Source organism: Pleuronectes platessa, chromosome 20 (genome assembly GCF_947347685.1).
Source record: "Pleuronectes platessa chromosome 20, fPlePla1.1, whole genome shotgun sequence".
Lineage (NCBI taxonomy): Eukaryota > Metazoa > Chordata > Actinopteri > Pleuronectiformes > Pleuronectidae > Pleuronectes > Pleuronectes platessa.
In genome coordinates this window covers 14,381,736-14,409,722 of record NC_070645.1, presented here as the reverse complement: position 1 = coordinate 14,409,722, position 27,987 = coordinate 14,381,736, and the positions used below count along the sequence as shown (strand labels likewise).

Here is a 27,987-nt window from a genome sequence, read left to right as displayed (position 1 = left end):
GATCAAAACAGCAGCCATGATGATTTTCATGTGGTTTATTACGTCTTTTGAACACTCTAATAAACTCTTCTAAATCATTACACCTGAACACATCTCCCCTTTTCATAAGAACAGTATTTAAGAGCATGACATTTTTTTCACAGCACTGCCTTGATCATTCCACAGCATGGATCTGCTTCTCCATCCCTCCCTCCCTCCCTCCCTCTCTCTCTCTCACTCGCTCTCGGACACAACGATCAAAGCTTTGTGAGACAAAGAACACCAGAGAAATGGAAGCAGCACAAAAGCACCAAAGTTAAAACACGGGCAGTTGGTCGTCAGCGTTGTCAAGAAAATCGATACGCGACATCACGTCAGGCTTTGTGATCCGTCACGAGTTCCCTGAGGCGACTCCGGTGGCAAACGAGTTGAGGGAACCGACCTCTCGATAACATCCGTTCCCAACTGACGCCCCTGTGTTCTGGAAGCAGATCTAAAACCATGTCTGTACAGCTACGAGGCTCTGCTCATGCGGCCTTCTTTGTAAAACGAAAAAAGATCCCTAGTTCATCATAACATTACCTATGCAGGGAGATACTGTAGATCTGTATTTGTATATCAAGTAACACGTTTTAAGTATCATGATCTTCTCTTTTTTTACATATTTAAGTGGCTTAACTGCAAAAGTGAATGTCTTACACTTACAGACATTAAAAACCGTTTTCCCGTGGAAACCCTGACACACTGTACGTGACACGTTGAGGTGCTCATACATCCGGGTCACGGTCACATCACACCTGGGGTTATTGTTTTTCTGAGTGAACGTCAGCACACGTTTCCAAACTGTACACGGAGTTTACACCGGATGAGATCAGCTACGTTAAGGTCACTTGAAACTACACACAGTCGACTAATGGGCGTCTTTTTATGCATGACAAGAAAAATAATTAAATTAAAAAAGTTAGACAATGACGTTATCAGCGAGCGCTAAATAAGGAAATAACCTTTTCGGTCGGGATGATCGGACTCGACTGATGCTCATGCAAAGCTCGAACCAAATAGCACGCGGCGGTGACAAGGGGGAAGAACTGGATGAAACAGGGCACTGAACCTTTGGTTGACAGAAAGCTGTGAAGGCACATTAAACAAATTCCGTCCTAAATCCTTCAAACTGGGACACGGTGCGTTGGCGTTTGTCACTTTAATGCTGCAGAGATCAGAGTCAGGGAGGGAATTTCAGCCCCCCCCTCCCAAAAAAAAATAATCAAATAAATAAAACAAAAATGAGGTTGCTGACAGCAGTGGATTTCTCCAGCTGCTGCAGGCAAACACCGTCTCTCAGGAAGTGTCAGCAACATGGCACCGATACAGCAGCAGCAGCGGCCAGGGATTGGGTGTAGTAAATGACATGTAATAGGATTCTTGTAACCCAAATACTTTATCTGGCGACTGGAAACGAAAACGAGGGAAACAGGCACAAGTATCCTACACATGTTGAAATCGTGGTCGTGTGTGTGAAGGTGGAACAAGTCTTTAGAGATTTAGGACCTTACATGAAAAAAAATAAACTCAAATTCACTCGAGTCGTGTGATGAACAATCCTGTGATTTACACTTAAAGAGGCATGAAGTTAGAAATCCGCTGTGTTCATGTTGGAATGTTGCTTTTCTTCATATATAAAACTGTTTCACATGTGTCCTTACAGTCGTATTAAGGGTTCGTCGAGCGCTGGAGGTGTAAAATTAGACGTTGCCATTTCAAGCCATCGTGAATCAAACTGACAAGGTTATTGTTTCTATTTATAATTCATCTTTTACAGCTAAAAAACAAACAGTGCCGTCCCACAGCTCTTCAATCCCACAGCTGTCAATCACCTGGAGGATGGAGAGGGAGGAAAAAAGGTTCACACCCGTGTTTTCTGTCCCACGTGGCACCGCCAGGTTGAGTCGACCTTAAAAGTTCCAAAAATCTATTATTCTCTTCGGATACATCAGCGTTGGCCTCCGTCCACTTTCCCCACCCGAGCGCGACTGGGAGCAGTATTCCAGATACTCATCTCCAGTGGAACAGATTCTCCGAAGTCTCCTCCCTGGATCCTAATTCACTGCTTTTTTCCTTTCTCCTTTCAGGGTTCATTTTTCCATTCGTCCTCTGTGAAATCCCTCGTGTTCCCTACTTTCTGTGCTCGAGTCCAAGAGGCCACAGCTGGAGAGCTCATCATCGCAGGCACCGTGATCATCATCATCCTCCTCCTCCTCCTCCTCTTCGTCGTTGCACTCTCCCTGAGCCCCCTGCTGGAGCGGCGTGTGTGAGGAGCCGCTTCAGTTTCGATTGCAGGCACTGGTACGAGAGGCTCCTCCAACATTCAAACACTTCTTGGTCCATTTCTCACTCGACAAACTCCACTTCACTAAAGACTGTAAATACAAGTCATGTGTTGAGTAGACAGACTTTTCACCGGGGAAAATCCCACTGAGTTCCCCAAACTGGGACCTTACAGAGCCCAGAAAAACGCATTCAGACCAGTTTACTTCACTTCCCGCAGCACTTGGTCGTAAGGAACTGTTTTCTGAAAAATCCTTTGTGGCCGCTGAGGGAAGAGGGCGTCTCTCAGCTTCATGTATACAGTCTGCAGACACACAAACACGACCCGTGGGTGACCTTTCTCTCTCCCTCCAGTGATCACCAATTCCAGATCAGTGACATCATGCTCTGGACTGGAGCTCCGTTTCCCCTCCCAGCTCCACAGAAGTGGTCAGCGTACGGGGGGGGGGAGGGGAGGGGGCGGCTCCAGGCGGCTGTGAGGAGGGAAATACTTTACAGCCCTTCAGACACATGGACGACCTCGGCCAGTGTCTCCCAGTGAAGGTGCGAGGACGTGGTTCTGTCTTCATGCAACGTCCCGGCCGCCTCTGGGGCCTCGTCCTTGTAACATTCACATGATACGGATACAGCAATATGTGAGACAAGCAGTTCTGGAGAGGAAGAGCCGACAGGATAGTTTGACTCTGCAGACGCACAGTGTGATGTTCCCGATCGCCGCAACCATAGAATTGTGTCAATAAATATATTTTGGTCACTTAATTTTTATTCATGATTTGCATTTAGCAGAAGTTGGGGATCGGTGCGTCCACAACGGTTAAGACAGCCGACACACAGACGGGCGGAGACGTGGAACCTCTCTGGGATCGACTCTGAATGTGCTGGCAAAAAAAAAAAAAAAAAAAAGCCTCATCGGGTCCTTTGTTGTTTTGTGTTGGATATAGTTTTAAAAAAAAATCATCACATAAAAAAAAAAAGAAACTGTTAAAAGATTATATATTATCGACAAAAACAAACAAAAAAAAAAAGGATACTAAATGCAACATATAGATACCAAGGTGGAAATACATGGCATTGCCTATGACCTAACACATCTGGATAATTTAAAATAGGCGACCAAGAGGTCTGTAGTCAACTCTCAGGAGTCCATAGTCTTTTCTCTTTTGTCCCCCCCCCCCCCTCAAGTTCTCAGAGTCTCTCCCATGCTTTTTGCCTCCATGCCTCTTCCTGGAATGCTCACAAATCGGGCATTGAAGTCCTGGCGATGTGTTAAGTCCTCAGGCTTGGAGTTTAAATGTTAGTGTGTGTTCTGCTGTGAGTATCTGTACGTATATATATATATACTGTATGGATGCAGTTAATGTGTGGAGGTGTGTGTCTGTGTGAGTGCGTGTGTAGCACAGAGGGATCAGGAGGCTGCCAGGGCCTTGACCAGGTACAGTTTGTCTCCCTGCTCACTGGTGAAGATGGGGGCTTTTTTGTAGTGTTCAACAAGCTCCTCCATAGAGTTGAACTTGCGCTGTCCGATGCAGTAAAGGGTTTCCTTCAGCTGCACTTTGAAATGCTTGTTCTTGCTCTGCGCCTTCAGGGAGATCGAGAAGTCGTTTGGCTGTGAAAAGAGAAAAGAAGAACACCATTATTATCCGTGTTCGGACAATTTCAAAGCAGCAACAAGCGGCGGAGGAAACCAGCGGCTACTGACCGATGACTCGCTGTCTCGGATGAGGAAGTCTCCCTCCGATCCCCTCTGGTTGAGCGCCACCTCCGCCTGATGGCGCGTCACCTTGCCGTAGTACCACTCCTTCCCTGCGAAGCGCCCGATGCCTGAAGGCGAGATGTAGTCACAGTCAGGTGTGGGCGGCCCGGCGAGCCCCGCTCCGGGACTATGGGAGGCGGAGTCCAGCACGGTGACGTAGTTCCTAGGCACCAAGCCGAGCTGTCCGTCCGCTTTGCGGCACTTCCACCACTCCGGGTCGTTCTCCGGCTTCTCCACGACCTCCATCACCTCGCCCTTCTCAAAGTTCAGCTCCTCGTCGTTTTCTGAGCTGAAGGGGTAGAGCGCCTGGACCGTGTGCAGCACCCTGTTCCCGTTTGTGGTGCTGTTCACCACCGCCGCCAGCTTCTCTGTTAGTGATCCCACCGGGTCACCGGGTCCGCCCATTCCCCCTGCCGTCCCATCCATGTCCTCCGTCACGTAGTTGGACGGAAACCAACCCGAACGTCCATTGTAGCTGCCGCGCCACCACCCGTCGCTGCACTTCTCCATCACTATCACCCGTGTGGCTTTCACGAGGGACAGCTCGTCCTCGCGCTCGGCCGTGTAGCTGAACTTGACGAGGGCAGGCAGGTTGAGGTCGTAGAGCCGCTCGCCATTATCAGCATACATGTCTGTGTCAGCGTTGGACGCCGTGTCCCTCATCCCTCCTTTTCTGCTCTTCACCTTCCCAATTCCTACACAAAAAGAGAATCAAGGAAATGTGTCAGGGTTTAGAGAATCTTCACTGAAAAAGCGTCCGGTGAATGGTCAGAATACAAAGCACCTATCATTTTGAATTGGCACACAGATGGGCCTTTGGGTAATTTGTGTAAATTTGAAAGTCGTAATCTTTCTACAAAACAAACCCTCAGAATTCAGTTTTGAAACCCCCCCCTGTTGATTTCTCCACAGAAAAACAAAAACCACACTGACAATTTAAGTGGGGGAGGGGAAAAAAGCCGAGACAAATAGCAGGCAGCGATAACAAGCATTAGGGCGGCAGGGTGGGTAAGCAGGGCTAAATATCCTTTCCACATTACAGTGCCCTAACCCCCCACATTCCTCATCCAAATACATTCTTGGGGATTAGTCCTGGCTGCTGAGGAAACAAAAAAGTAAAGGTTGAAAAAAGATGAGTGGGATGAAAACTTGTTTTGGAACGAGGCTACAATAAATCCTCTGGAAACTCAGAAACTTTATTCACTATTGAAATTAATTACCAGCCACACTTGCCTTGAACTCTGCAGGCAAAAAGCTGAAGTCACATTTGATTGCATCTAATCACATTGCACTAATCACCTCGGCCGCCCTGAAACCTGCAGCTGAACTCGCACTGCAGCTAGACACAGACCTCCATCATGTTTCTACCAACGCTCTGTCTAGCTCTCCACTCAGCTTCTATGTAGATTTTGGGACGTGCACTCAGTGGCACCAGCTCTAAGCTGAAGGGGTATTACCAGGCCCTCTGGCCTTTTCCCTGCATTACGGAGCCGGGAGGCCGAGCCCTGGCAGGCCTGTGGTCATCGTCTTAACCGGTCAAGAATTTCAACTTGGGAGCTTGGCATGCAAACAGTTGTGTGAAACAAATGTGTGGCTACCAGAGGAGAGGACGCCGTGGTGAGATCACTGCCTTGAGATCAGCTCTAATACTCACAGCCTGAAATATCTACACATTACTTTCTCCTGTGGAAACCAAGGGTTTCTGCAGGTTTACACAAGTTAAGTTTAAGACTTCTTAAGATGATAATGATTGCATTTAAGAGCTATGTCAAATATGACAGATATATTACAAACTTTGCATTCCACCAAAATATTTCTCATAAAAAGAAGTAGGTTTAAATTAAACTTAGATTTTGTTAGACCCCTCTGTGACTGCAACCAACAGTCAAGCATTTTGCTAGATCTTGCAAAACTAATATGACATTACTGTTATCACCACAAGCCTCTGGTCTCACTGATGATGCAGGCAAACCAGAGTGAGGCTGGTCAAGTCAGACACTGATACCAGACAGTGAGCAGGGCAAAGCACTGGTTCTATTTATGATTACGTTGGCAAGGCTTTTAAGTCGAATAATTTAAAAAGTCAGCAGGGTGAAATTATACACAGAGGCAGGGTGTAGTCCTCAGGACAGTGCAGGGAGGAGGATGAGTGTGTGTGTGTTTGTTTTTTGTCGTGGAATATGACTAATGTGTCACAACGCCACACTGGATCTGTTTCGCGGCAGATAAATTGTAACTGAAACGTGTCCGTGACTCAGGGAGCGCAGACAAATTTCATGGTTGTGCCTGTGTCCAACGTCAAATTGCTTCCAGGTAGACCCTGTTATTAGTCACAGCACTGTACATAACTACAGAGTGCAGACAGGGTGTTAGGAGCTGATGTCTGTGAGTCTTGTTATGCCTCTGTGCAACCTTTACACCTCCTTAAAGGGAGAACTGCAAAACGATATGAGGAAAAAAACATCTATATACATCTGTAAATTAACATATACATATACATCTTTTGGATTACAGATTAAAAAGATACATTCAGAAACTCACAAAACCTGGTTGTGAAGTTTCTTTTTGTCTCAAATCACACAAGAATTGCTCAAACTGTCTTTAGATCCACAAAAGATAAAACATGACATGTGCAAGTTGGGGGAAGAAACTACACGTGCAGGTGCAAGCCCCCAGGATGTGTCTCGTGTACAGTAGAAAATGATCTAGTTAGCTTAAGGTTAAAGGTCAACCCTGCAGAATTTAAGTTTATTCCGGCTACAGCTGAAAATGGAGGTAACCGTTTGTATCTTATCATGCTGAGCAGGTAACTCTGCTCTTATCAGCCTGTTAACAATTGTATTTGCTGCTTCCTGTTCCAGTCACACGAAAGCTTTACATTAAAAAAGCACAGAGTCCGTAACCGCTGCATTTGACTAGATGCTCAATCTGAGCCAGAGGTAATAAAGGGAAGTTGGGATTTGCCTGCGCAGCTTTAGGCAGATGACAGCAAGAGAAGATAAGGGCTTGTTATTGAGGGCATGGGCTTCTCTGAGGGCCTATCAGTCAGGCTGCTGTGGGTTAACTGCTGAGAATTCACTTGTGTGGCCGAGCAGAAGAACGGTGAGGTGGCGCTTTCTTTTACGATTCAGCAGTCGCTCTTATCTCACGGTGCCGCCACACCAAAGCCGAGCTTGGAGTGGGGCCACTGTTTGTTACTGGACACAGCTGCTTTCTATTCAACTGACAGTAAAGTGATTCCTTGATATTGTGCCACGGTTTGAGAGTTCAGTGACGCTGAACTTAGGGAGCAACCTTTGGATCCTTAAACATGCTGCGGACCTCTATGAGACATGTCCAGTAGCATTCAGGTATTGACAGGACGCTGTGTGTTTGACTAGCAGTTCACCTGGGAGGGTGTACAATGAGAAAACCAATATTAAAACGTGAAGGTCACACATCCACCAAGGTCCAATCTCGTCATGTTAAAGAAAGCGGAAAATAATTCCCTCGTCTGCCTGTTTATCCAGATTCAACCCGGTTTAGTCATTTTTAGTAATTCCAGTGAAAGGCAGACAAATGAACAATCCAACAAACAAACGGCATGAAAACATCTCGTTCGCTGAAGAATAAGTAAGTATGTAGAAAACTTGAAAGACTGCGTACATCCATATTTCTACTTACTACTCCGTTACAGATGCGCTTAGCCTTAGCACTACTCTGTAGTTTTAGAGCTACACAAACTGAGTATTTTAGTTTGAGAACTGTGAAAACATTTAGAGACAATGTAGACATTCACGACTGCTTTCTGCTTGGGTCTTTTTTAGTCATGACATAGCCTTTGCAGACTTGCCTGACTGTTATCACATGACAGCATTAGCCTCAGACACCAGTGTAGTAGAATGCAACTTGGATCATCAATTGCTGACCCTATTGTATTTATCAGCTGATGTTAGTTCTGCATTATACAAAGACAAGACTGCTTACGTGTGCAGACGCCAAGGCAAGAGCATATCCAGTGTATGTGATTGGTCATGTAATATGCATTTTTCGGAGGGTTATTATGGATTTAATCTGAAATGGAGCCGAAACACTCGTGTGGACAGACATCAGTGTTGTATGGCTGTAATGCAACCTGAGCTATTCAACACAGCTGAAGATCATACAAGTATTTTCAAACCTAAAGAAATACCACATAATTTAGGGACATGCATAGAGAGAGCTGGATATATCTAGTATTGATCTCACGAAAAAAAAGCCTGCTTCTGATTTAAAGCACTTTGACAATGAGTCGTCTAAGGTCAAGCACCTCAGACAGGACAAAGCGGTTGTGACGGAGACATCCCTGATTGTTATGAGGACTGAGGCAGTCTCCATCTCACAGTGCTGTCCAGACAAGCCACCTTTACCCCAACACGACGGTTTCAGGACAAGCAGATGTGGATATAACACCAATTGAGAAGTGAATCTCTTGTAGATTGAGCTAATTCGGTGCACAAGTACAGTGTCAGGAAAAGGGAAGTAATCGCAATGGATAAGGGGCCTAAAAATACACACCATTTGGCCCCCACCCCCAAAAGCTCCCTCATCTCCTCCCTGGCTGAGGGAAGCACAGTCTCTGTCCCATATGTGCTCCATCCACCTGAATTTCAGCCTAAATACAACCATGAGGTTTACATGAGTACATGCAGATGTGGCAACTTGGTGCTTCCTCTGACAAAAACGAAGCATGCTGCCACTCAGCTGTTAGAGCAAGGAGACAGGAAGAGACTTTCAAAAGTAACGTTCACTGGAAATTTGCTCTCTTTCTACGTCACATGCTTTTTCCTGTGTGTTTCCTGAGGAGGAAATCGTGTTGCCTCAGATAGCAGTTGATCACGGCGAACAATGATGAAGACCTTAAGACATACATATTTAACCCCTCCGAGAAAAAAACAACCTAACTTTGATTACAGATGAGGCGCAGCAGGAGGAGGAGAAGAAGAAGAAAGTTCTGGGAGTTTGTTCAGCTACCAGTGATAGACAGGAATTGTTTTTTTTTTTTCTTTTAACTCTGGCCGCCTCACGCTGGCTGGCCGTCCATTGTCTGCCCGGGCCCTCTCGACCCCTCGGCTTCCCTCCATTCCAGGGCCCTTCCTTTGTGGACGACAACACCCCGCGTCAGGCTGTCTGACAGTGGCTGAACATCCCCCTACTTTAACAGATCACTGGAACATGTTCAGCAGCAGTTGCTAGCTAACAAAGAACAACCTCAACATTTTACAGCCAAACAACAGCTCACGATCATAAACAAGTCATCTCAATTATGAGCATAATAACTCACACAATCACGCCGTCACTCGTGTAGCCTCGAATGGCCTCGACTGAGACTTGCACATAAAACAGAATGACACCACATCCCGTCGGAGTGAGTCAAGCACACTAAAGGGAACCTACACACTAGTGAGGTAGGTGATGCACTCTTCAGTAGGGACGGGTTGAGGCCTCCTCTAAACACTAAAGCTTCAATCATGCTGCTAGCAGGGCTGACTGATGTCGCTGTGCAGGAAACAGACAGAACCCAACTTGCATTATCTGAGTCATCAGCCATCGGTCTCTGTGATGGAGTCAGGAGAAACTATCCTGGTCGTAAAGCAAACAGGTTTATCAGGGCAGTGATGCATGTGTACCTGTGCCTCACTGTAGCAGCAGTGGAATGATTAGCTCACTGCCAAAGTCCAGCTTCACAATTTCAGAGGAATAAAAGTGTCACTTTTAAACCACTTTTTTTCTTAAGCTCAAATCTGTTGACCCAAATTTAAAGCAAAATGTGAATATGGTCCTGATTCTCCAAGTTAACACCTCGGTTATATACCTTGAGATTTCTAGAGCTTTGTGTTTATAACTTTTCGTTCTGCAGTAATGAAGAAAATACACAAAGTAATTATTTATGAAAGCAGGTGCAACATATATAAGTTACAGTTAGAGATACCACCACAATTGACACTTAATTTTAGAACGAAAATCAGACGTAACTTTAAGGAATATCAACATGTTTTCCTCCATAACAAGTTTTCGTTTCATTCCAAATTTGTCAAAAGGAGGAAATAATTCACATCAGGACTTAACCAATCAGAAACAAATAAACAAAATTACAAAGCCGGCCAGTCGCACGACAGAAGCTTTATAATGAGGACAGATAGAGCAAGAAATATTTTAGGAAGTGACCACAGAACTCTGGGACATGGCAATGATTTGTTGATATTTGCCGTCAATATGTTGAATGAACGGTTCTGTCTGTTCATAGAGTAAATAATCTCTACATTAATCAATAATGAAAAATAACTATTTGCAGCCCACAGACCATTTAGTTAAATAGACAAGTAGAGCTGTAGTGTAAATGTTTCTATGGCTGGCTACACTTCAACAAGCCCAGACCACTGCTCACTTCCTCTTGAGCCCTTCGTAACGGCAGAAGACCCATTAAAACCAAGATGAGTGGACAGATTTAGAAAAACAACATCTTAGGCCTAAATGATGTTGACAACTGTCCTCATTACGATTAATGAGTCAGGGAACATTAAGAAATGGTTTGCAGAGAAGAAGTGGGAGTTGGAAAAGAGGGAGCGAGGGACAGAGACTGCCAGAAGGTCCAACTGACGGACCCCCGCACAATGATTCAACTTCCTCCCGACTTCTCACTTCCTCTCTGGCCTGCACTCCTCCACAGCTCGGGGAGAAATGTGGCTCAAATTAGTGTTTCCGCTCACTGAGAATGCTGAGAAACAGGATAACAGAGGGAGGGGAAAAGGGAGAGCGAGAGATAGGAGACTAGTGGCGCTCAGTTTACAAAGGCGAAAAGTTTGTACGCTCATCTCTTTTTTCTGACACTCGCATGATCCTCTAGACTGCCAACAGGCCAGTCGGTGGATCCACACACAAATACACACACACACACACGAGCAGGGAAGACAGACAGAGGCAGGACATAACACTCAACAGTTACAAGGTGAGATTACAGCATGGGTGTGCGCCAGGGCCTTTTGAAAAAGTGTGTCGGCGTGACTGTAAAGTATCCGCAGCCCACGGCGCTGCCTGGGTAGTGACATTCCTCTGATAACCAAGCGAGGTGCAGGAGATGGGAGCCCAGGTCCCATCAATCAGCTGAGACCCCTTCCTCCTCACAGCACAATGACTACAGTGTTCTACATGAGCACCCCGTGTCCCTTCAACTGTAGCTCATGACTGGCGGTGGTGGAGGTGGTGGTGGTGGTGTAAGGGGGGGTGGCGACCCTCCCAGAGTGAGCGAGATCACCCTGAGGGTAGAATAAAGGAAAACAGACTTTGGCTACGACTTGAGATATTCCTAAACAGGGTGGAGACGGGGTCTTCAAGTATGATAAAGTAATCCTCTGAGTTGCAGCCCACTCACTAGGACAAATGCGAGAAAAAAAAATGAAGTGGGATTACTATGTGTGTGTGTGTGTGTCTAAAAGAAAGAGACAGGGGAGGTTTGCTGAGTCAATTACAGGCTTCAGCTCAGTAGAAGGCTTTTCAAAAGCATATCCACCCAGTCTTTGCAGCCGCTCACACAGACACAGCCTCAAAAGCTGTTAAGACACCCGCTCCCCGTCTCTGCCAGCACAACATGTTAGTACAAAACTCAAGTTTCCGCCTGCTGTGTTTATGACACATCATTTGGCTAACCTGAACTGAAACCAACCAACGGCCAAAGCAAGAAGAAAATCAGAAAAGGAAGATAAAAAAAAACAAAAAACACCCCACACTCCGAGAACTGCTCCAGCACAGCAGAGGGAGAAAAGAACCGCTCCAACCTCACACGAAAGCTCTTTCCACCATTTTAAAAACAACACACAAACCAGGACTTCAAGTCACTACAGAAGACGAGGAAAGATGAAAAACTCACGAAAGAAATGTTTGAATAGGTTAGCCATGTCCATTTTGGGCTTCGCTGCTCTCTCCCTCTCTCTGTGTCTGTCCCGGCCCCTGCTCCCTTCCCACTGCAGCTGTAGAGTTATTCCATTGGAACACCCAGAGAGCGGGGCGGACAACGGAGCGGGGCAACCCACTCCCTTGACCATGTGGTCACGCTAAGCCAATGAGAGAGCGGGATAGAGAGGCCTCCAGTCCAGCTCTCGAAGGCAGAGTATAGAGGCCTCATGGAGAGGGAAAGAAGAAGGGAGGAGGAGGGGGGAGTTAAAGCTTAGACTTGAGAGAAAAGAAACGGAGAGAAAAGAGGCGAAATAAGATAGAAACGGGCATTTCAACAGAATGAAGTGTCAAGTTGATAGTTGGAAAGAGTGCCGGTTTCTTGAGAAGAGAAGTCACGGGAAAAAATGATCTGTTGCAAAGACTGAGTGAGTCAGTGAGTACTCAGCGTCACATGACTGCAGTTGTTTGTAGAGACACTCAACTTTACAACAAACCCGGGGAACACGAGTCGTCAAACACAGAGACGCACCATCACACACACAGCAAAACACAACCATCTGCAGACAGATCATACCCTCACACATTCTTTCTAACGATGACACCATTCCACACCCAGCAACAGCCTTGTTTAAAACAAAAGGAAAAGAGAAGAGGGATACATTTTTTTCCTCCCACATAAAACATGTCAGCGTGGTCATCAGGACACTGCTCTCACTCCGTACAAGAAAAACACAAACACCCACAATCTCCCTGTTAAAAATCTCCTAAATCTACTTATAAATCATAAACACCGAGACATGAAGGTGAAGTATTTACAAGCGCTCTATGATTTCATTAATGTTTAACAAGGTTCTTGTTCGCCAAACTAATGTTTTACATTAGTGTGCGTTTTATTGGTTGTGTGTTAGTGAGTGAGACCTGAGCCAGTGGGTTTTTATGTGTGTGTCATTCATGCAGCTGTTCACCTGAGGTTTTTTTTGATCAATGGATAGAGTGACAGGTGGGATGGTAGTGGGCGGCTCATGGCAGTAGTGCATGACCACACATGCTTCTAACGCAACCCCAAACACACACACACACGAATACTCACTACACCTAACGTATGGACATGGACAGAGACGTATGTCCATACTCTGCTTATGCAAATACAGACAATAGAGATTAAACAGAGCAGTACTGCCAGAAACCATGAGCGGCAGAACTTTTAGAGTTAAGACTTTGCGAGTTGGTAAGAAAGTAGAGAGACAAACAGCCTGTTTGTCTTTGACCTGTTAACAGATACATTATCACAACATTAACACCATCTCAACATTTGTAGTCGTCAGAAACTCCTGACTCTGTGCTGCCCATTAGTTGACATATTGCTTTACACCCATACCAATGTAAGCTGTGACAGTTACCTCGTTTCAAACGGACGCATCTCTCTCCATATGTACAAGCAGCGTAAACAAGCGTTTCATAGCACAACAAACTAGACTTTAAACAATTTATGTCCTAGAGTCAAGTGATAAATACAATATAAATATCAAAAGTGTTGTAAATCAAAGTTTTATCAGAGACTAAGTGAAAAACACTAATTAGCCCTCTATTAAAACCATCAAGAGGCCTCTTCCGGTTCTTTTTAGTCAGGGTGTTTCTACACACAGCACAGCCTGAATGTCACCACAACATTAACACACACTTGAAAAAAACACACTGCAGCTAACAGGAAGAGTCATATCCCGTGTCCAACAGATAAGTGTTTTGTAAACACTGAGTCTATGTGATACAGTTATAAATTCAAGAAACACTTCTGGTAAGCATTGCCCTGAGGGGAAAAGCCACCGTGGGGCCCAGGACTCTCTGGCAGGTCATTCTTTGTGTGTCACCACCTCCGGACGAGGCGCATGTGTGTACACAAATGTCAGAGTGAGAGGCTCTGCCGTCTTTCTCTGCCTGGCCTCCTAGTATAAAGTCCGTAGAAATCTATATGAAAGGTCGACGTAAGAAAAGAGCAGGGGATCCCCCACTGGATTCACGCCTCGAGCATGTGACAGACGAAAAAAGAAGATGTTAAGAGTTTGTGGTGAAACGGACAGAAACCAAAGTGTTGTAAAGAAAATCATGTGATCTCTGCAGGGAAGTAAATACGTCTTATAAGTTTTAAACTACAACAACACGACAATAACTAGAAGTATTGCATTCATATCACAACCGGAACACACCCTTTGTGAAAAAGGTCAACAAAATCAACTGTCAATATCAACCAGCCTTTTTATATTCTGCCTCAAGTCTCCACAGTGGCAAATGCTGAGCAACCTTTAACCTCATCTAATGAGTATCTGAGCCAAACAAACATGGCTCAAGCATAAAAAGCAAACATTGCTATTCCATCCTGCCCTTGTTTCAGAAAACAACATGCAAGATCCTCATATTATATTCAAATACATGAGAAGTTATTAAACTAAGAAGTCACAGTCAAATCGAACACTAAGCTGTCTGGATGGAGGCCAGTGCTCAGAGAGATTGTCCCAAATTATCATGAGTCTTTCATGAAAGAGAATGGCACTAGGACAAATGGTAACCTTGGCTTACATACACAGTTACGTGTGGCTCGCTCCTGGCATTACAAAGCCCTTGGCAAATGGCAGTGCCCAGAATATTACTGCTGTGTTGACAGGGGAGATGACACCTGTGCCGCAACAATTCCAGTCATGATATAATGAGCAGGATGAAATCATCTTACACACAAACAGAGAGTGTAGATATTTAGATTTGCTGACACTGAACAGATAAGCTTGTTTGTGTAAATTCCAAAAGTTGCTAAACTAAAATCCAATTTGTATCAAAGGTTTAAATCCAGAAAGTATGTGACTGTCTTACCTGAGCTGTCCCATGACTTGAAACACTAAACTGTTAACACTCCTGTCACACACTAAGTCTTCACTTCAAGTGCACTGTGAGAAAAAGGGGCTTACAGTGTTTCCACCAATCAGACATCAGCCTGAGACCATCTTCCAGTACAGTGCATTGAAATACCACATCTATGTGGTCAAAACAACCGAAACTAGAGCAGACAAAAAAGAGCTCTGTGACACGCTATTATTTTGGTTCATGTGCATGAAACACATAGTAAAGTTGGCCTAGATATAGAGGAGATGAAAATGTGTTCAGAGCAAATACCTGCGTGTCAACTGGAATTGTTTGAGTTTTCTAATGTCAAAATAAACAAGGACTTAGGAGAGAGTAAACATGAACATGGTTTCTGGCCTATGATTACTGAACTATCGACAAGTCGAACTGAGGAAGCCATAACAGATTGTTTTTTTACCGAGTGTATCTTTGAGGTTCTTGACAATCGACGCTTTCCTGGCACTGTTTTTTCTCTCCACGTAGTTGGACGGCACAAAGCCTGTTTTGTTGGTGGCATTTCGAACCCTCCACCAGGACTTGGAGTCATCGAGGAGCCACAGGCGCTCGTTTTTCTTGATGTCCAACTCCTGGTCCTGCTGGGCCATGTAGTCAAACTTGGCGATGACAATCACCTCTTCCGTCATCTTGCACTAGGTTCACTGATAGAGAGCAAAAGAGAAGACGAAAAAAGTGAATATTTTGCATCATAGACAACTTCAAGTACTTTATCAGCAAAAGGTTTTATTCAAAAATGAAATCCTGGCCATTGTTTCACACTGTAAAGATTGACATGATGACCCAAAAGTGAATTAAAAGTTAAAACCCTGACTCCTCCATGTTAGTGAATGGGACATGGGCTAAACTAAAAAGGTTCTCAGAGAGGGTATCTTTCATTTTAGGTAGACCTCACTATCACACCTCCACATCATGTACGCCCCAACGACAATGGCTTCACAGGGTTTCGCCCAGGAAACGGGTCATTTGAGGTGAGGTGCAAGGTGTTTTTTTACCCACATTATGTTGCAATAATTACAATTCCGTTACCTATATAAACATAAATAAGAAATGAACATAACTGTGTACTATTACTACTGTCTAGATCCTCTCTGTCTGCACAGCCCTTATGCACATTTTATTGTTTAGCTGTGCAGTTTGTTTCAACTCTAATGATTAGGAAAGAGATGCACCAAAAGTAAATTTAGAAACTGTTTGGAAATATAGAGCTGTACCTGAACTGCATCAAAGCTGAGAACTTTCAAGGGCTTTGATACGTCTCTGCTGACCTAGAAACAGAGAACAAACAAAGCAGAAGAATTACAGATTGATTCGCCTCAAGATTTTTCTTCATATTTCTCAATAACGCATAGAAATCTGTATTGTTGTTTTTGTGTCTTAACTGTTACACACAGTCTCGCCACTCACTGTGTAGTAATGTCATAATAATAGGCCAAGAAACAGACAGTGTTGTCCAAATATAATATAGCTAGGTCAGAACACTGATGAAATGCCAGCTCCTGCTTCACAGTTTAGTCTCTTCAGAAACAATCCCGCTCCACCAACAATTGTATTCTTGAAATAACAGATATAAATGACTATTCTTCTCAGTCTTCAACACTGAAGTCTGCCAGAGACTAGAGCGCTAATCTCTCAGTATCGACATTCTTCATGAATTTACAGACGGGATGATTTCCTCTCAGGAGCAGTCCAACGATTGTCAATTGTGTGAGGCATCAAACATTATCCTTGGAGACTGGAAGATGGCAAAAGATTACTGGAAAAGGGAAGTAAAATAAAAAGGGGGGGGGGGGGGACGATGCTGTGCGTCAGCAGGGTGGATACGTCACAGAGTAAGGCTCTCGCTGAGCACTAATGATGGAGGATATTATCTTATATTTAGCTATGGCCTATAAATATATCCCAAGTGAGCAGTCTATATTCAAATGCTGTGATTGTGGGAACTACATTGAGACTCCACTGCTGCGATTCACTCGAAGTTGGCTAAAATTATGACTTGAGAGTACTGTGAATCACAAGCATAACTTATTCATGTTCAACAATGAGCACATTCAGAACAGCTGGTCTTATGACCCATGCAGCTATCAGCACAGTCAGGCTATGCTTGAGTTAATACTGCAGATTCTCAGGTCAGCAGTGAGAGAGGGAGTTTGTGAGGCTCCACTGAAGCTGCTGCTGAGCTGCTCTGATGTCATGGGAGTGGATGGAGTTTCACCTTCGCCCTCCCCCCCTCCGACTGACTTTAGGGACCAGACACTGACCTCATTGATTGAGAGCTCTTGGGTTTTTTATTTGAAGCAGCAGCGTGTAAGTTTCAGCTGCAGCTGGCCTTGAGATAGGCCCACAGCCTGATCTTAGGCAAACATGGGGAGAATAGGGAGGTCAAGCTAACGGCTCGGCAGCACCAAGAGCAGTAGAATAAACAATACATGAGCATTAAAGTGAGAGCCGGTGGTTCGTCCCTTCATAAAACAAGTGAAGACAGAGGATGACAGTGCCACATCTCATGACTTGCCATTTAGGGATAAGAGCAAAGATGTGTATAAATATGGACGACACTACAGCTCCCCAAAAGTGAAAATAAATCATCTTGATATCCCCCTGATGACTGGCTTGAGTCATAATTCCCACCTCCTCAAGGTTAGTGGATTGAACCAAAGCACACGTTAAATAAATTCTCCTCGAAGACAGTTCTTGTCATTTTAGGTATTTCAGATTATCACACTGACTTAGAAGTGTTTCATTTTCCTGTAAATTTAGATTTAATTAATTATTTGAGGCTATAGAAATGGGATCAAACCTGATGATTGACAGCGGAGACTGACAAGCATGTGCATCTGGGGGACTTTGATGCTAGTGCACAGTCTCTTGCTCCAGATGATGCAAGTTGCCAGCACATATCTAGGATTGTGTGGATTCATCTCTTTTCAGCAGGAGGAAGTTGAAACCATGAAAAGTGTAATGCAATAAAATGTAATTCCCCTTGAGGGGTGCTGTTGACTTAATTTACCAAAAAAAAACACATCAGGGTCTATGTTGTGGTTTTACCTCATGGCATGTCATTGCATGTCAAATTAATGAACACTAGGAGGCATGTTAGGGAGCGGCACACATAAACAAAGAGTGATTTTAAAAAAAACTGATTTATATTCCTCGAGTGCTGCCTCTTTCACCAGGACAAAGGCAACGATCCCTCCACTCCCTGGGCTGGGCTCTGTAACTGTCTGAAAAAGAGGCTGAGAAGTGAGTGTATGTGCTCTGTCTCCATTTACAACATCCCTCCCTGTTAATCTTTTTTCCCCACTCTCTCGCTTCTCCCCAACCTGACAGAATAATCAGTATAGGGCCTGTCCCTTTCCCACTTTCCCAGCTACCTACCATTTTCAGAGGGCACATTGCATCCCGGGCTCACTTCCTTTAATTGCTGTCACCCCCCGTGTCTAGGGTGGCTCGCCACTAAGTGCACATTAACACTGCGGTGACTTACAACAGTGCAGATGTGAGGGGAGGATCAAAACGTTAGGCGACAGATGCTCGGGAGCTAATCACGCAGCTGCAGACTGAGCCAAGGCCACTCGCCACTCCAAAGCATTAAACGCAAGGTCAGACAGGTCAAAAGGCTCCAATGGTGTCACATTCGCGTCCACTGTGGGTCTCCGTTTACCCTGCTGCCTGGCAGAATTAACAGGTAGTCCAATCCATCACCACTGCCACCGCACACGACGGTCTTCAAGAGTATAGTGGAGAAAGTCTGATCAACGTTTCTGTTGTAGTCCACGTGTTTTCACTTTTTCTATGAAATTTAACAAGAATTGCAGACTGATGTAAATTTGGAAACATATTGTGAAATAGATTGTCACAGACGTGATGATGCTGAATCATCATTTCTCAAAACCGATGTTTTGAAGAAGTAACTTTTTTCTGAAAACAACATATCTAACAAACATGAGCAAAAACAGGATCTGCATGTACGAGCTGTGTGGTTGTCAACGATGAGCAGCCATACTGGGGGGAATGGTAGACACGTGGTGGAACCTGGTGGCCAGTGATGACAGTGTTAACCACCTCACTGAGGCCGATACTCCTTGAGCCATTTCCCCCCTTCAAAATGTAAAACTCATCTGCTGAAAGAACAGTAAAATAAAGACTGTCCATTATATTACAATTAACTTTTAAATTGAACAAAAAAAATGAAGGCAATTCAAGGCAGTGGATCCTGTAGTTGCTTCACAATAAGAGATTTCCATTTGTTTACGAGCAGTGTACCAGCAGGAAATGTCCCTTTTGAGTTAATATGGTTTGAACAGCAGCTCACTTTTTTAAAGATCGGATAACAGCAAATAATAAAAGCATTATGTGTGATTATAACACTCAATGTGGATTTTCAAAAACCCCTATATTTAAAAAAAAAAGCTAAACTTTTCATTAGCGTATAATATCATCAAGACCTCCAGAAAGTTTCTTCGTTGAGTTGTTGATGAGATCATTAATTATCTGAAGTGGCATCACATCACTATTTCACTATTTGATTGCAGCAAAAAGAAGAAAATCCCTACATCTGAGAAAGTGGAACTGGAAATGATTTGCCATTTTTGCTTTAAAAAAAATATCTGAACAAAACAGTGATTATTTTGGATGGGATTTTTGTTAAAAAAATAAAGCTTGTTGGTTGATCATAATACTATGAGACAAAAAGGTTTTGCTAATTAGTGGTGAGCATATTTGGGTCTATAAATAGTACTTTATATGAATACATTTGACTGTAAACTAGTAAATACCAAAGGATAATGTGCGTCCGTCTTATCTCCTGCCATAGCAGCAGCTGTGGGCCAGTGACAGGTCAACCAGTGTTACAATCAGCAACCCACTCGTGTTCTCAAGAGTGTCAACACTGATCACAAATGTTTCCCACCAGCAGGCGACCACTCATCATTATATGCGACTGTTTTCTAAACTGGTCAGTGATTTTAGAGTTAGGCTTCAGCTAATATACTTCCACTAGTTCATAATGTTACTGAAGAAACACTGCAACACTATCGAAACCACAACAACTGCGCATCAGTGGTTTAACGGAGATGCATCAGTGCAACTTTGCGAGTTCCTACGTTACTATGAAACAACAGTGACATGAGTTCACCACATCCTGCAGTGTACAGCTGCTGCCACAATCCCTTGTATATCTGCAGGAAAGAAAAGAAAAACACACACGTGCGGAAGACCTAGTCTAAGAGCACACCCAGTGGTCTATCTGGTAATACATGATACAGGGACACTATACAAGAATTTAAATGAGCTGGAAGGATTTGGAATACTTTTTATATTTAGTATTATGGTCAGTGAAGAGTCTTGTTAATGGCCCTGATTTTATTCACCAGATGAGGTTGATAGGAATTTAATCACAACAACTGGATACTGTATAATCTAAACAAACGCGTCTCTTCACATCGAGAGCAAATAATGTATCGCTGCTCAGCAGGATTGCTGAGGCACTGAGACAGCAACAGCATGAGCTCACAGAGGCAGACAGAGTAACCTAATCCCTGTGACAGCCTGCTAAAATCACAGGGCTCTGCTGCCTTCTGGAATGTGCTCTGTATGCTCGCTGCTCGCTCAGCCCCTCTAGCTCGGCTGCACTCCCTCCAGCTCACACCAGAACGTACATTTCAGCCTCGGGCAGGACTGCTCCGCCGGACGGACAGTGCCGGACGGCGACCGGCCGATGAATACGCGCTTGTGCTCTTTTTTTCCTCTCTCTCCACATCGAACCGCGGTAACTAAAAACCATGAGACTGCATCTCACCCCAGCTGTCCTAGATTCTCTCAAAACAAAACAGCAGCATAGCAGCAAAGGGTCATGGGAGACTTGGCAGGCCAGCTGTGAGACAGGAAATGTGGACACAAAGGTGACCGGATGATGGGAAAGTGATGCAATCTGACGGAGAGCAGGCTTGACCCCTGAGCGCAGATAACTTATCTTTTCTTTGCATTGATACATGTAATGCATCTTATTCAAGAGGCACGAAGTCATGTCTAGGATTAGAGTAGACTTAAACAATGGCATTGCAGGAGGAATACAGACCTTTCCTAGAACCATATTAAAACCTAATTAAGGACAGAGGGGCCTCTGCTGTTTGGGCTGTACATATAGGCTCATGACTGTGTGAAAGCAGTTGGTTATCCACCCCTCGGGATCACCCTCAGTAGTTGGGAAAGGCCTAAAATAGACCCTGGCTCATGTCCTTTGAGAATTGCCAGAGATTTTCTCTCATAGCAACAACCAACACCAAAAGTTTCAAGCCTCCTTTTAGGACAACTGAACATCAAACGGTTCCCTCTTTGTGAGAAGCGTACACAAATGTCAGTTTGAAACACGTTGCAGAGCAATCTAGACACTAAATGCAAAGTCTTGGGTCAGGCCACTCTGACTCTAAAAAGTAATATTTATGAAGCTTGGTGGGATCATATCTAGAAAAATATGCATAACCTAATGCCTCTTTTCCTCTTTGAGAGCTAAGTGTAATCAACTTCAGTTCACAAATCTGTGGGATGGACTGAAAGCCTCAGCACCCACACAGAGGATATTCATGACTCAATATAAATAATCACAAAACTGTCCACTATACAAATAAAGCAAATAAACGTAACTGAAAAGGGTTTCCACTTCCCCATTTTCACCTCCCAACTCATTATGGCTGCATATTCTCACATTTCACAGGCCTGGAGCTGAATGTTACTGTCAAGCCCACAGAGAGACAACACTGATGAACTCAGTTGCTGTTTTTTTTTTTAAATAGATGCGACACAGTATGAAGCGGCTGAAAATAACCCAATTTTAGCAAAAAAATATCTGGGACTAACAAATGTCTAATTTAGTCATCTGAAGGTTGTTTTTTTCTCTGTAGAAATAAGTTTGTAGTTGATAAAAGCAAACCAAAGTCGTGCCTTTGTATTGTATCTGATTGCTGCATTGTGTTTTTTCATATTACTGATGCATTTTAATCATAGGTTATTTAGGTGTTTTTAATAACATGTGGTGTTTTAATCGTTGGTTATTCACTTGTTTCTTTAATCTGCTATTGTCTGTTTATCATGGGTTTTTAAAGTTTTGTATAATACAAATTATTTGTCCATAGATATTTAATAATACAAGATAGGTAATTGTATGTCACTTTCTATAGTTTTTATACAGAACTCTGGCTCTTTTGCAATATTGTCTGTTGATTGTTGAAGTTGCATATTCTCTAATATTCTGTAATAAGCAGAATAAAATGGCAACACAGACACCCATCATTCACTATACATTAGCAGTACAATATTCAATATGATATAAAGTAGTTATGTAGAGGCAAACCTTTGGAATTGTGAGACTAACTGAACATGAAAGGAGATCATCACCTCCTAATCATAAGTGACAGCACATTACATAACCAAATTGCATGTAAAGAGCCTACAATGCATTGATGTATTACTTCACAAAGAATTGAAAGCATAAACGGAACATGAGCTAAACACAATAAACCAATTAGCTCCTTTTAATTGCAGAAGGCTGTAGGTCTTCTCTGTAAACAGATACCAACCAGAACACAATACCTCTTAGAAAGGAATCCATTTCCTCAGACCGCTGCTACATCAGTAGAGCCTACACATCCATACCCACACCCTGCTGCTGCCAGTAGTTGTCCTTGATGGCTGACTTGCTTACAGTTATCAGGTCCGATGGCCACATCCAAGTAATATGGGATCAACATCGAAAGCAAAATAAACCTTCTTCGTGTTACCTCACCAAGTCTGCGAAGTTCAGGGGTTTTCACAATGACTAACCAGAGTTTAAAAAGCAGAAGCATTCCTAACATCTAGCACTACATTGTGATAGGCAGGTTGTGTGGTTTGGTCCTGTCTGTTGTCAGGCAACTTAACAACCATTAGCTGCATTAAGAAGTCAGTAAAACAGATGATGGCGCACAATGCCCTGGTAGCTGTATACCTCCTTGCAACTGCACTCTTCTGGAATGAGTTACTGTTGCAGTCAAAATATCAGATCATTTGAAAACCGCATGATAATAATTCCAGACAGCCAGTCCTAGAGCAATGAAATGGATACACCATCTTAGAATTTGTACATCTTGGCAAATATGAGCCCAAGGGTGCTGTCACAATAGGACTGAACAAGCCACTTGGGACATTAGTGTGAGAGAGCCACGTGTTTGGACTTGTCCATGAGCATTTCGAGTGCAGGAGGCATTCCAGATTGCACGGTGATGCCACAGAAATCTGGAGTGAGTGCAAATCAGCGACAAGAAAGACAACATTTCTTAGACAAACTCACACCTCTGTGCGGCCTGACTTACACACCGTACACTTATTTTAAACACTGGGAGGACTGTTCTTGATTTTCTCGTAGAATTTTACCTGGAGCCTTCAAGTGCACCGGTAGAACATTTCAACTTTGGCACCCCAAAGTGATAGTGCCCCACATGACACTGGCAGATGACATGAATGTCATGTATATGTCCACTGCAAAGGACAAAAACCTGTCACAGCGATGTGCATGGGATAGAGGAGTTTGATTAGTTGCAGATTAACAATTACATTAATTAGAAATAACTTTCATTCGAAATAAAATACTGTTACTAAGCAAACACTTTATATTATGTAAAATGTGAACATAAATACACATCTTGTGTATATTGGTGTATATTACCTAAACAAATGCTATGAAAGGCTGATAGGTTTTGTGAAAGGCACAAATCCACTGATGCTTGGAGGCTCGGTGATTAGACGTCAGGCTCTAATCATATGAAGCCACCATTTAAAGATTTTGTAGGTTTTAATGGTTCTTCAAATGTGACAAAAAACAGTGATGACAGGACCTCAGACTCAGAGACTGGCTTAGACGTTTCCTTATAGGATTACTTGTCATACAGTTTCCACTAAAAATGATCAATAGAAAACAGGCAGGGATCAGACAGTGAGAGAAAGTGGTCAGATCAAAAGAACGAGAGATCTATAGACCATTTCATATTGTGTGATTTCAGATCCTAAAGTAGAGTTTCACTGCAGCCTGTGGCCAACAATGTGGTGGAGTGAAGTAGACTCGTCGGCTACACCTACTGTTGGTTCAAAATATTCACACTGAATATCTAGAAGCTGGGCCCACTAAATATAGCTTCAGTGAATCACAGCGTGACTGTTCTTCACAAGTCAACTTTCATCCACATTTCTAAGAACATATTTTGATAATATTGCTTTTTTTTTGGGCCATGGCTACACAACGACTTCTGTCATCACAATGACAGCTGAGGTTAAAAGCGCACGCATCCTCATTTTTATTTCTGCCAAAACCACAGAACGAAAATCCCCGAATCATAATGACCTAATAAAAAAGAACACCACTTCTGAGGAAGTCAAATCTCTTACTCCGAATGAGAAATGTTGGATATCATAAGACTTACACAAGTAGGGAGGAATATCGTCATACTTTATGCCACTTTCTTTTGCTTTTGATTCTGATAACAGAACGTTAAATAATGAAATAAAGGAGCACTTCTTTTTTTTTCTGCCCCATGCTGCTCCTGCTATTTGCACCTTGATAACAAGTTCCTTTTCCAACAGGTGACCTGAGCCAACATATAAAAAGTACCTTTGTCGGTGACTGTGACTGTTCAAATATGTCTACATGCATGGGCAGTCCAATGCAAACGTGTAAGACAGAAACAGAAGAAAAAAAAATCATGACAGAAAATGAGGAAATGGAAAAGAGCTTGAGTAAAAATTGAGATGAGGGAGATAACAAGAGAGAAGAGACATGATTGCAGAAGCAAATTCCCCCTGTTTCTCAAACACATTAGAAGCCTACAGCTGACTAGATTCCCGTGGTTTTCATTTGGCTAGGAACATTTTCAGCCATATTAGTTTTGGGCCATCAGGAAAATGCACAGTTGGTATTTTCCTCGAGGCTGTGGGGACAGATTTGGCTGCTGGAGGCCACCGGTAGCCTTAGCCAGACACTCGCTTCTAGGAAAAGGGGCTCATCACTGCATATTCATGAGATTACACTGTCGAAACATCCTGACAGGTTGCTGTAAGAGTGAATCCAAGTCAACAGGAGCTAGAAATAGGACAGAGATAACAAGTAAATAGGGCTACAGGGGCTAGAGTTAGCAATCCTGAATGTGAACTATCATCAGCCTCCAAGGAAATCATGCTGGAAAGCATGCTTCCACCATTTCCCTCCCTTCAAACTGTGGCTAGCCTCTCTCCGACTCCCACTGAGAGGAGAGCTACAGCCAGCCAACCAAATGTCTCTCTCCCCCTCTCACCTCCCTGAAGCCTTAATGAGAGACTGTGAAGAGGTCTGTCAGTGTGACAATAATTACAGAAACTGTACTATTCAGCAGCTGCAAAAGACCCCCCTTTGGAAAGACACACATGCTACACCTCTTAAAACGATTCAGATATAACTAACCACCCATTTTAATTTAAGAGTTGGGAGATATAACACTCAAATCATAGACATCTGACAACTTTCAAGCTTTGTACCAGGTAACACAAACATAAACCACAAGAGCTGGCAAACAGGTAAACAGATTTACCAGCCATTGTGTTGCTAGAGCATGACATTTACTCAGGCTTTGGTTGTGTAAGGTAGTAACAATATTTGGAGATAAACAGAGGGTGCGAAATATCACAAACCTGTCCAAGAAAAACTGGAATGATGTCACTTGCACAGTTAATAAATCTGTTTACTACTTTCCCTAGATTGAGGGGGTATATATTGGTTTCTCTATTTCTAAGCAGAAATGTTTCTTTTATTTTATAGCACCATAAACATGGTTCTGGAGCTGTTAGCGAGGAGAAATAAGACGTCAGAAGACATATTTATTCTCTGTAATGTGAACACTGATGTTGACGACTAAAGCCACAGCATAGGTGTGAAGACATGGTCTAAATACAGGTGCCATTTATGGGTCTTTGCAACAAGTACAGGAAATCCCAAGTTAACGATACGAAAAGACTGTGAAATAAGAGGATATACATATGTTGTTAGTTTCTATACCTCAGTCAGAGCTGAAACTATTAGCCGACTGATCGGCAACAGTGTTTGGCACAAAACCACACTCAAGTAAAAAAAAAAATATCACTGTATACAGAGCTGCTTGCCAGAAAAGATGAGACATCTGAAGACATGTTTATTCTCTATTCTGTAAGGCGAATCAGGAACGTGGTCAAAGCGGTTATGAAGGTGACGGGCAAAAAGGACCATCGTTCCCATCAGACCATCCAGGAAGGTTCTGTGGTCAGACTATCTCACAGGATCGTTAACGACCTGTCTCACACTCTAGTCTCTGAATTTGACCCGTTACCTTCAGGTAGACGTTACAGAGCCTATACGTTCACAACATCTATCACTCTACTCAATAAAGAAACATGTTGATTCAATCATGTATCTTAATAAACTTTGCACTTTCTCTGCCACATTTGACACTCTTGCTTTTAAGTTTTTCATCTTTTATGCAATACATCCTTTTAGCGTTTTAGCTTTAAGTATTTTTAGGACAGATGCAATATTCAACTCATTTTTATTCTGCATTCTTTTTCTGGGTCTTACACGATATGTCCTTGTTGACTGTTTTTTGGTTGTTTGTTGCACGATGTACTGTTCTGCAGCTGCTGTAGCACTTGGCCCAAGAAAGATTCCCCCATGGGGACAATAAAGTATATTTGATTTGACTTGAAATTACCCCCAAGGATAATCCAGAAATCCATCCATCACCCTAATTTCAAGGTGGCTGGATAGTTCCATTAACATTTTATAAACTAAATTAATTGTATCATGTGATATAAACCAATTATGGAAATGATCCGTATTGCCTGTGCATCAACTTAAGGTCATATTAGTGTCCAGGCCTGACGTGATGGATTGAATACAATCCCCATTTTCGTTTCTTTGACACATTAAGAATTAATAAGTTAATATGAGGGGCATGACCGCATCATGACTGAGGCCAAACTGGATTCAATCAGTGCAGCGACACCCACTACGAACCCGGGCTGTGGTTGAATTAAAAAGCATCAGTGATTACATTGTGGCTGCAGTCAAACAGAAGACAGTGTTTGTCAAGCACTGGGGCGTCCTCTCCATTTTCAGCCCCGGGGATAGAAAACGCGTTAACGTGGAGCACAGCTCGACGTGGAGCGGAGCCACATTTTTTTAAAAGGCTATGCAGCAGCTTTAAATTTGAGCTTCATTTTTGTTTTTTCTTCAACCTTCTGACTTGACAGCGTGTCAGGCCACCGAACTTAGCCGACGTGAACCTGCCCTAAAGGGGGGTAACAAACAAACATGTCGTGTCACTAACCGTTAGCCGGCCGGGGAGCAGTATGTGACTGGTCGTGTTGGCACATACGGGTTTTGTCTCAGTTAGCCGCTAGCCCCTGGAGCTCTAACGTTAACGGGTGAATTGGAGGTTAGCAGGAGCTAGCCTGTAGCTGCGGTTGGGGGGGACGGTGGGTTGCTTCAGTGGCAGTCACACTGAATCGCCTTACCTGCTAGCTCCTGCTCCGGCTCCTGGTGGTGCTGGTGGCCGCCACCTCTTCTTCTTCCTCCCCCGGGGGAATATTCAACGTGTGAAGGCGTCACGCAAACACCCGAGTGGTCTGGGGAGTCTTAGCTTAGCAGACGGTTAATTTTCCATCCCGACTCGCTAGCCTAGCTCGATGCGACGCGGTGCCCCGGTGGAATAGCATTTCTGTGCCACAGCATGTCACTGCTCCGCGGCGCTGCTAGGCTAACTAGCTAGCTAGCAGCGGCAGCTACACAAGCTGTTCCGACCACAGCTCCCGCCCCCTCGACTCTGATTTGCCGATGCAGACAGGACTCCCCTCTGATTGGACGGTGGCGCTGTCAGTCGATGCGCACTGCAGCTGCTGATGTTTCATGCTGTGAAGAGTCAAGATATCAACTGAGTGTGAGAGGAGGAGAGAGAGATTTCTTATTGTTTAGAGAAGTTAATCAATAGAGCACATTCAGAACATGCAGAGCTGCAGCACAGGAATAAAACAAATGCTAAAATACTAACTATGGACATTCAAAAGCCTGATAAAACATATGG

General features: G+C 43.7%; 1 protein-coding gene across 3 annotated transcripts; it reads right to left on the bottom strand.

The window, feature by feature from the left end:
- Positions 1–20: 20 nt before the first annotated feature.
- On the bottom strand, positions 21–27,700 carry nck1b (NCK adaptor protein 1b). Of its 3 annotated transcripts, none has more exons than XM_053412066.1 (5): positions 27,422–27,700; positions 16,090–16,143; positions 15,279–15,519; positions 4,004–4,752; positions 21–3,910 (listed from the first exon to the last, which is right to left on the bottom strand). In XM_053412066.1, the coding sequence occupies exons 3-5, from the start codon at positions 15,502–15,504 to the stop codon at positions 3,710–3,712; spliced, it is 1,176 nt and encodes a 391-aa protein (XP_053268041.1). In that variant the 5' UTR covers positions 15,505–15,519; positions 16,090–16,143; positions 27,422–27,700; the 3' UTR covers positions 21–3,709. The 3 variants fall into 3 exon arrangements, with proteins under 3 accessions (XP_053268041.1, XP_053268042.1, XP_053268043.1); XM_053412067.1 differs by lacking the exon at positions 27,422–27,700 and adding an exon at positions 22,466–22,604; XM_053412068.1 differs by lacking the exons at positions 15,279–15,519; positions 16,090–16,143; positions 27,422–27,700 and adding an exon at positions 11,943–12,416.
- Positions 27,701–27,987: the final 287 nt, after the last annotated feature.

Bases quoted from the DNA above. Each gene is read 5' to 3' on its own strand.
- nck1b (XM_053412066.1), bottom strand. From the start codon at position 15,504: ATGACGGAAGAGGTGATTGTCATCGCCAAGTTTGACTACATGGCCCAG. The intron at 4,753-15,278 runs GTAAAAAAACAA...CTTTTTGTGTAG, and splicing joins GAACCTCAAAGATACACTCG to GAATTGGGAAGGTGAAGAGC. The intron at 3,911-4,003 runs GTCAGTAGCCGC...CTCTTTTCACAG, and splicing joins TCCGAGACAGCGAGTCATCG to CCAAACGACTTCTCGATCTC.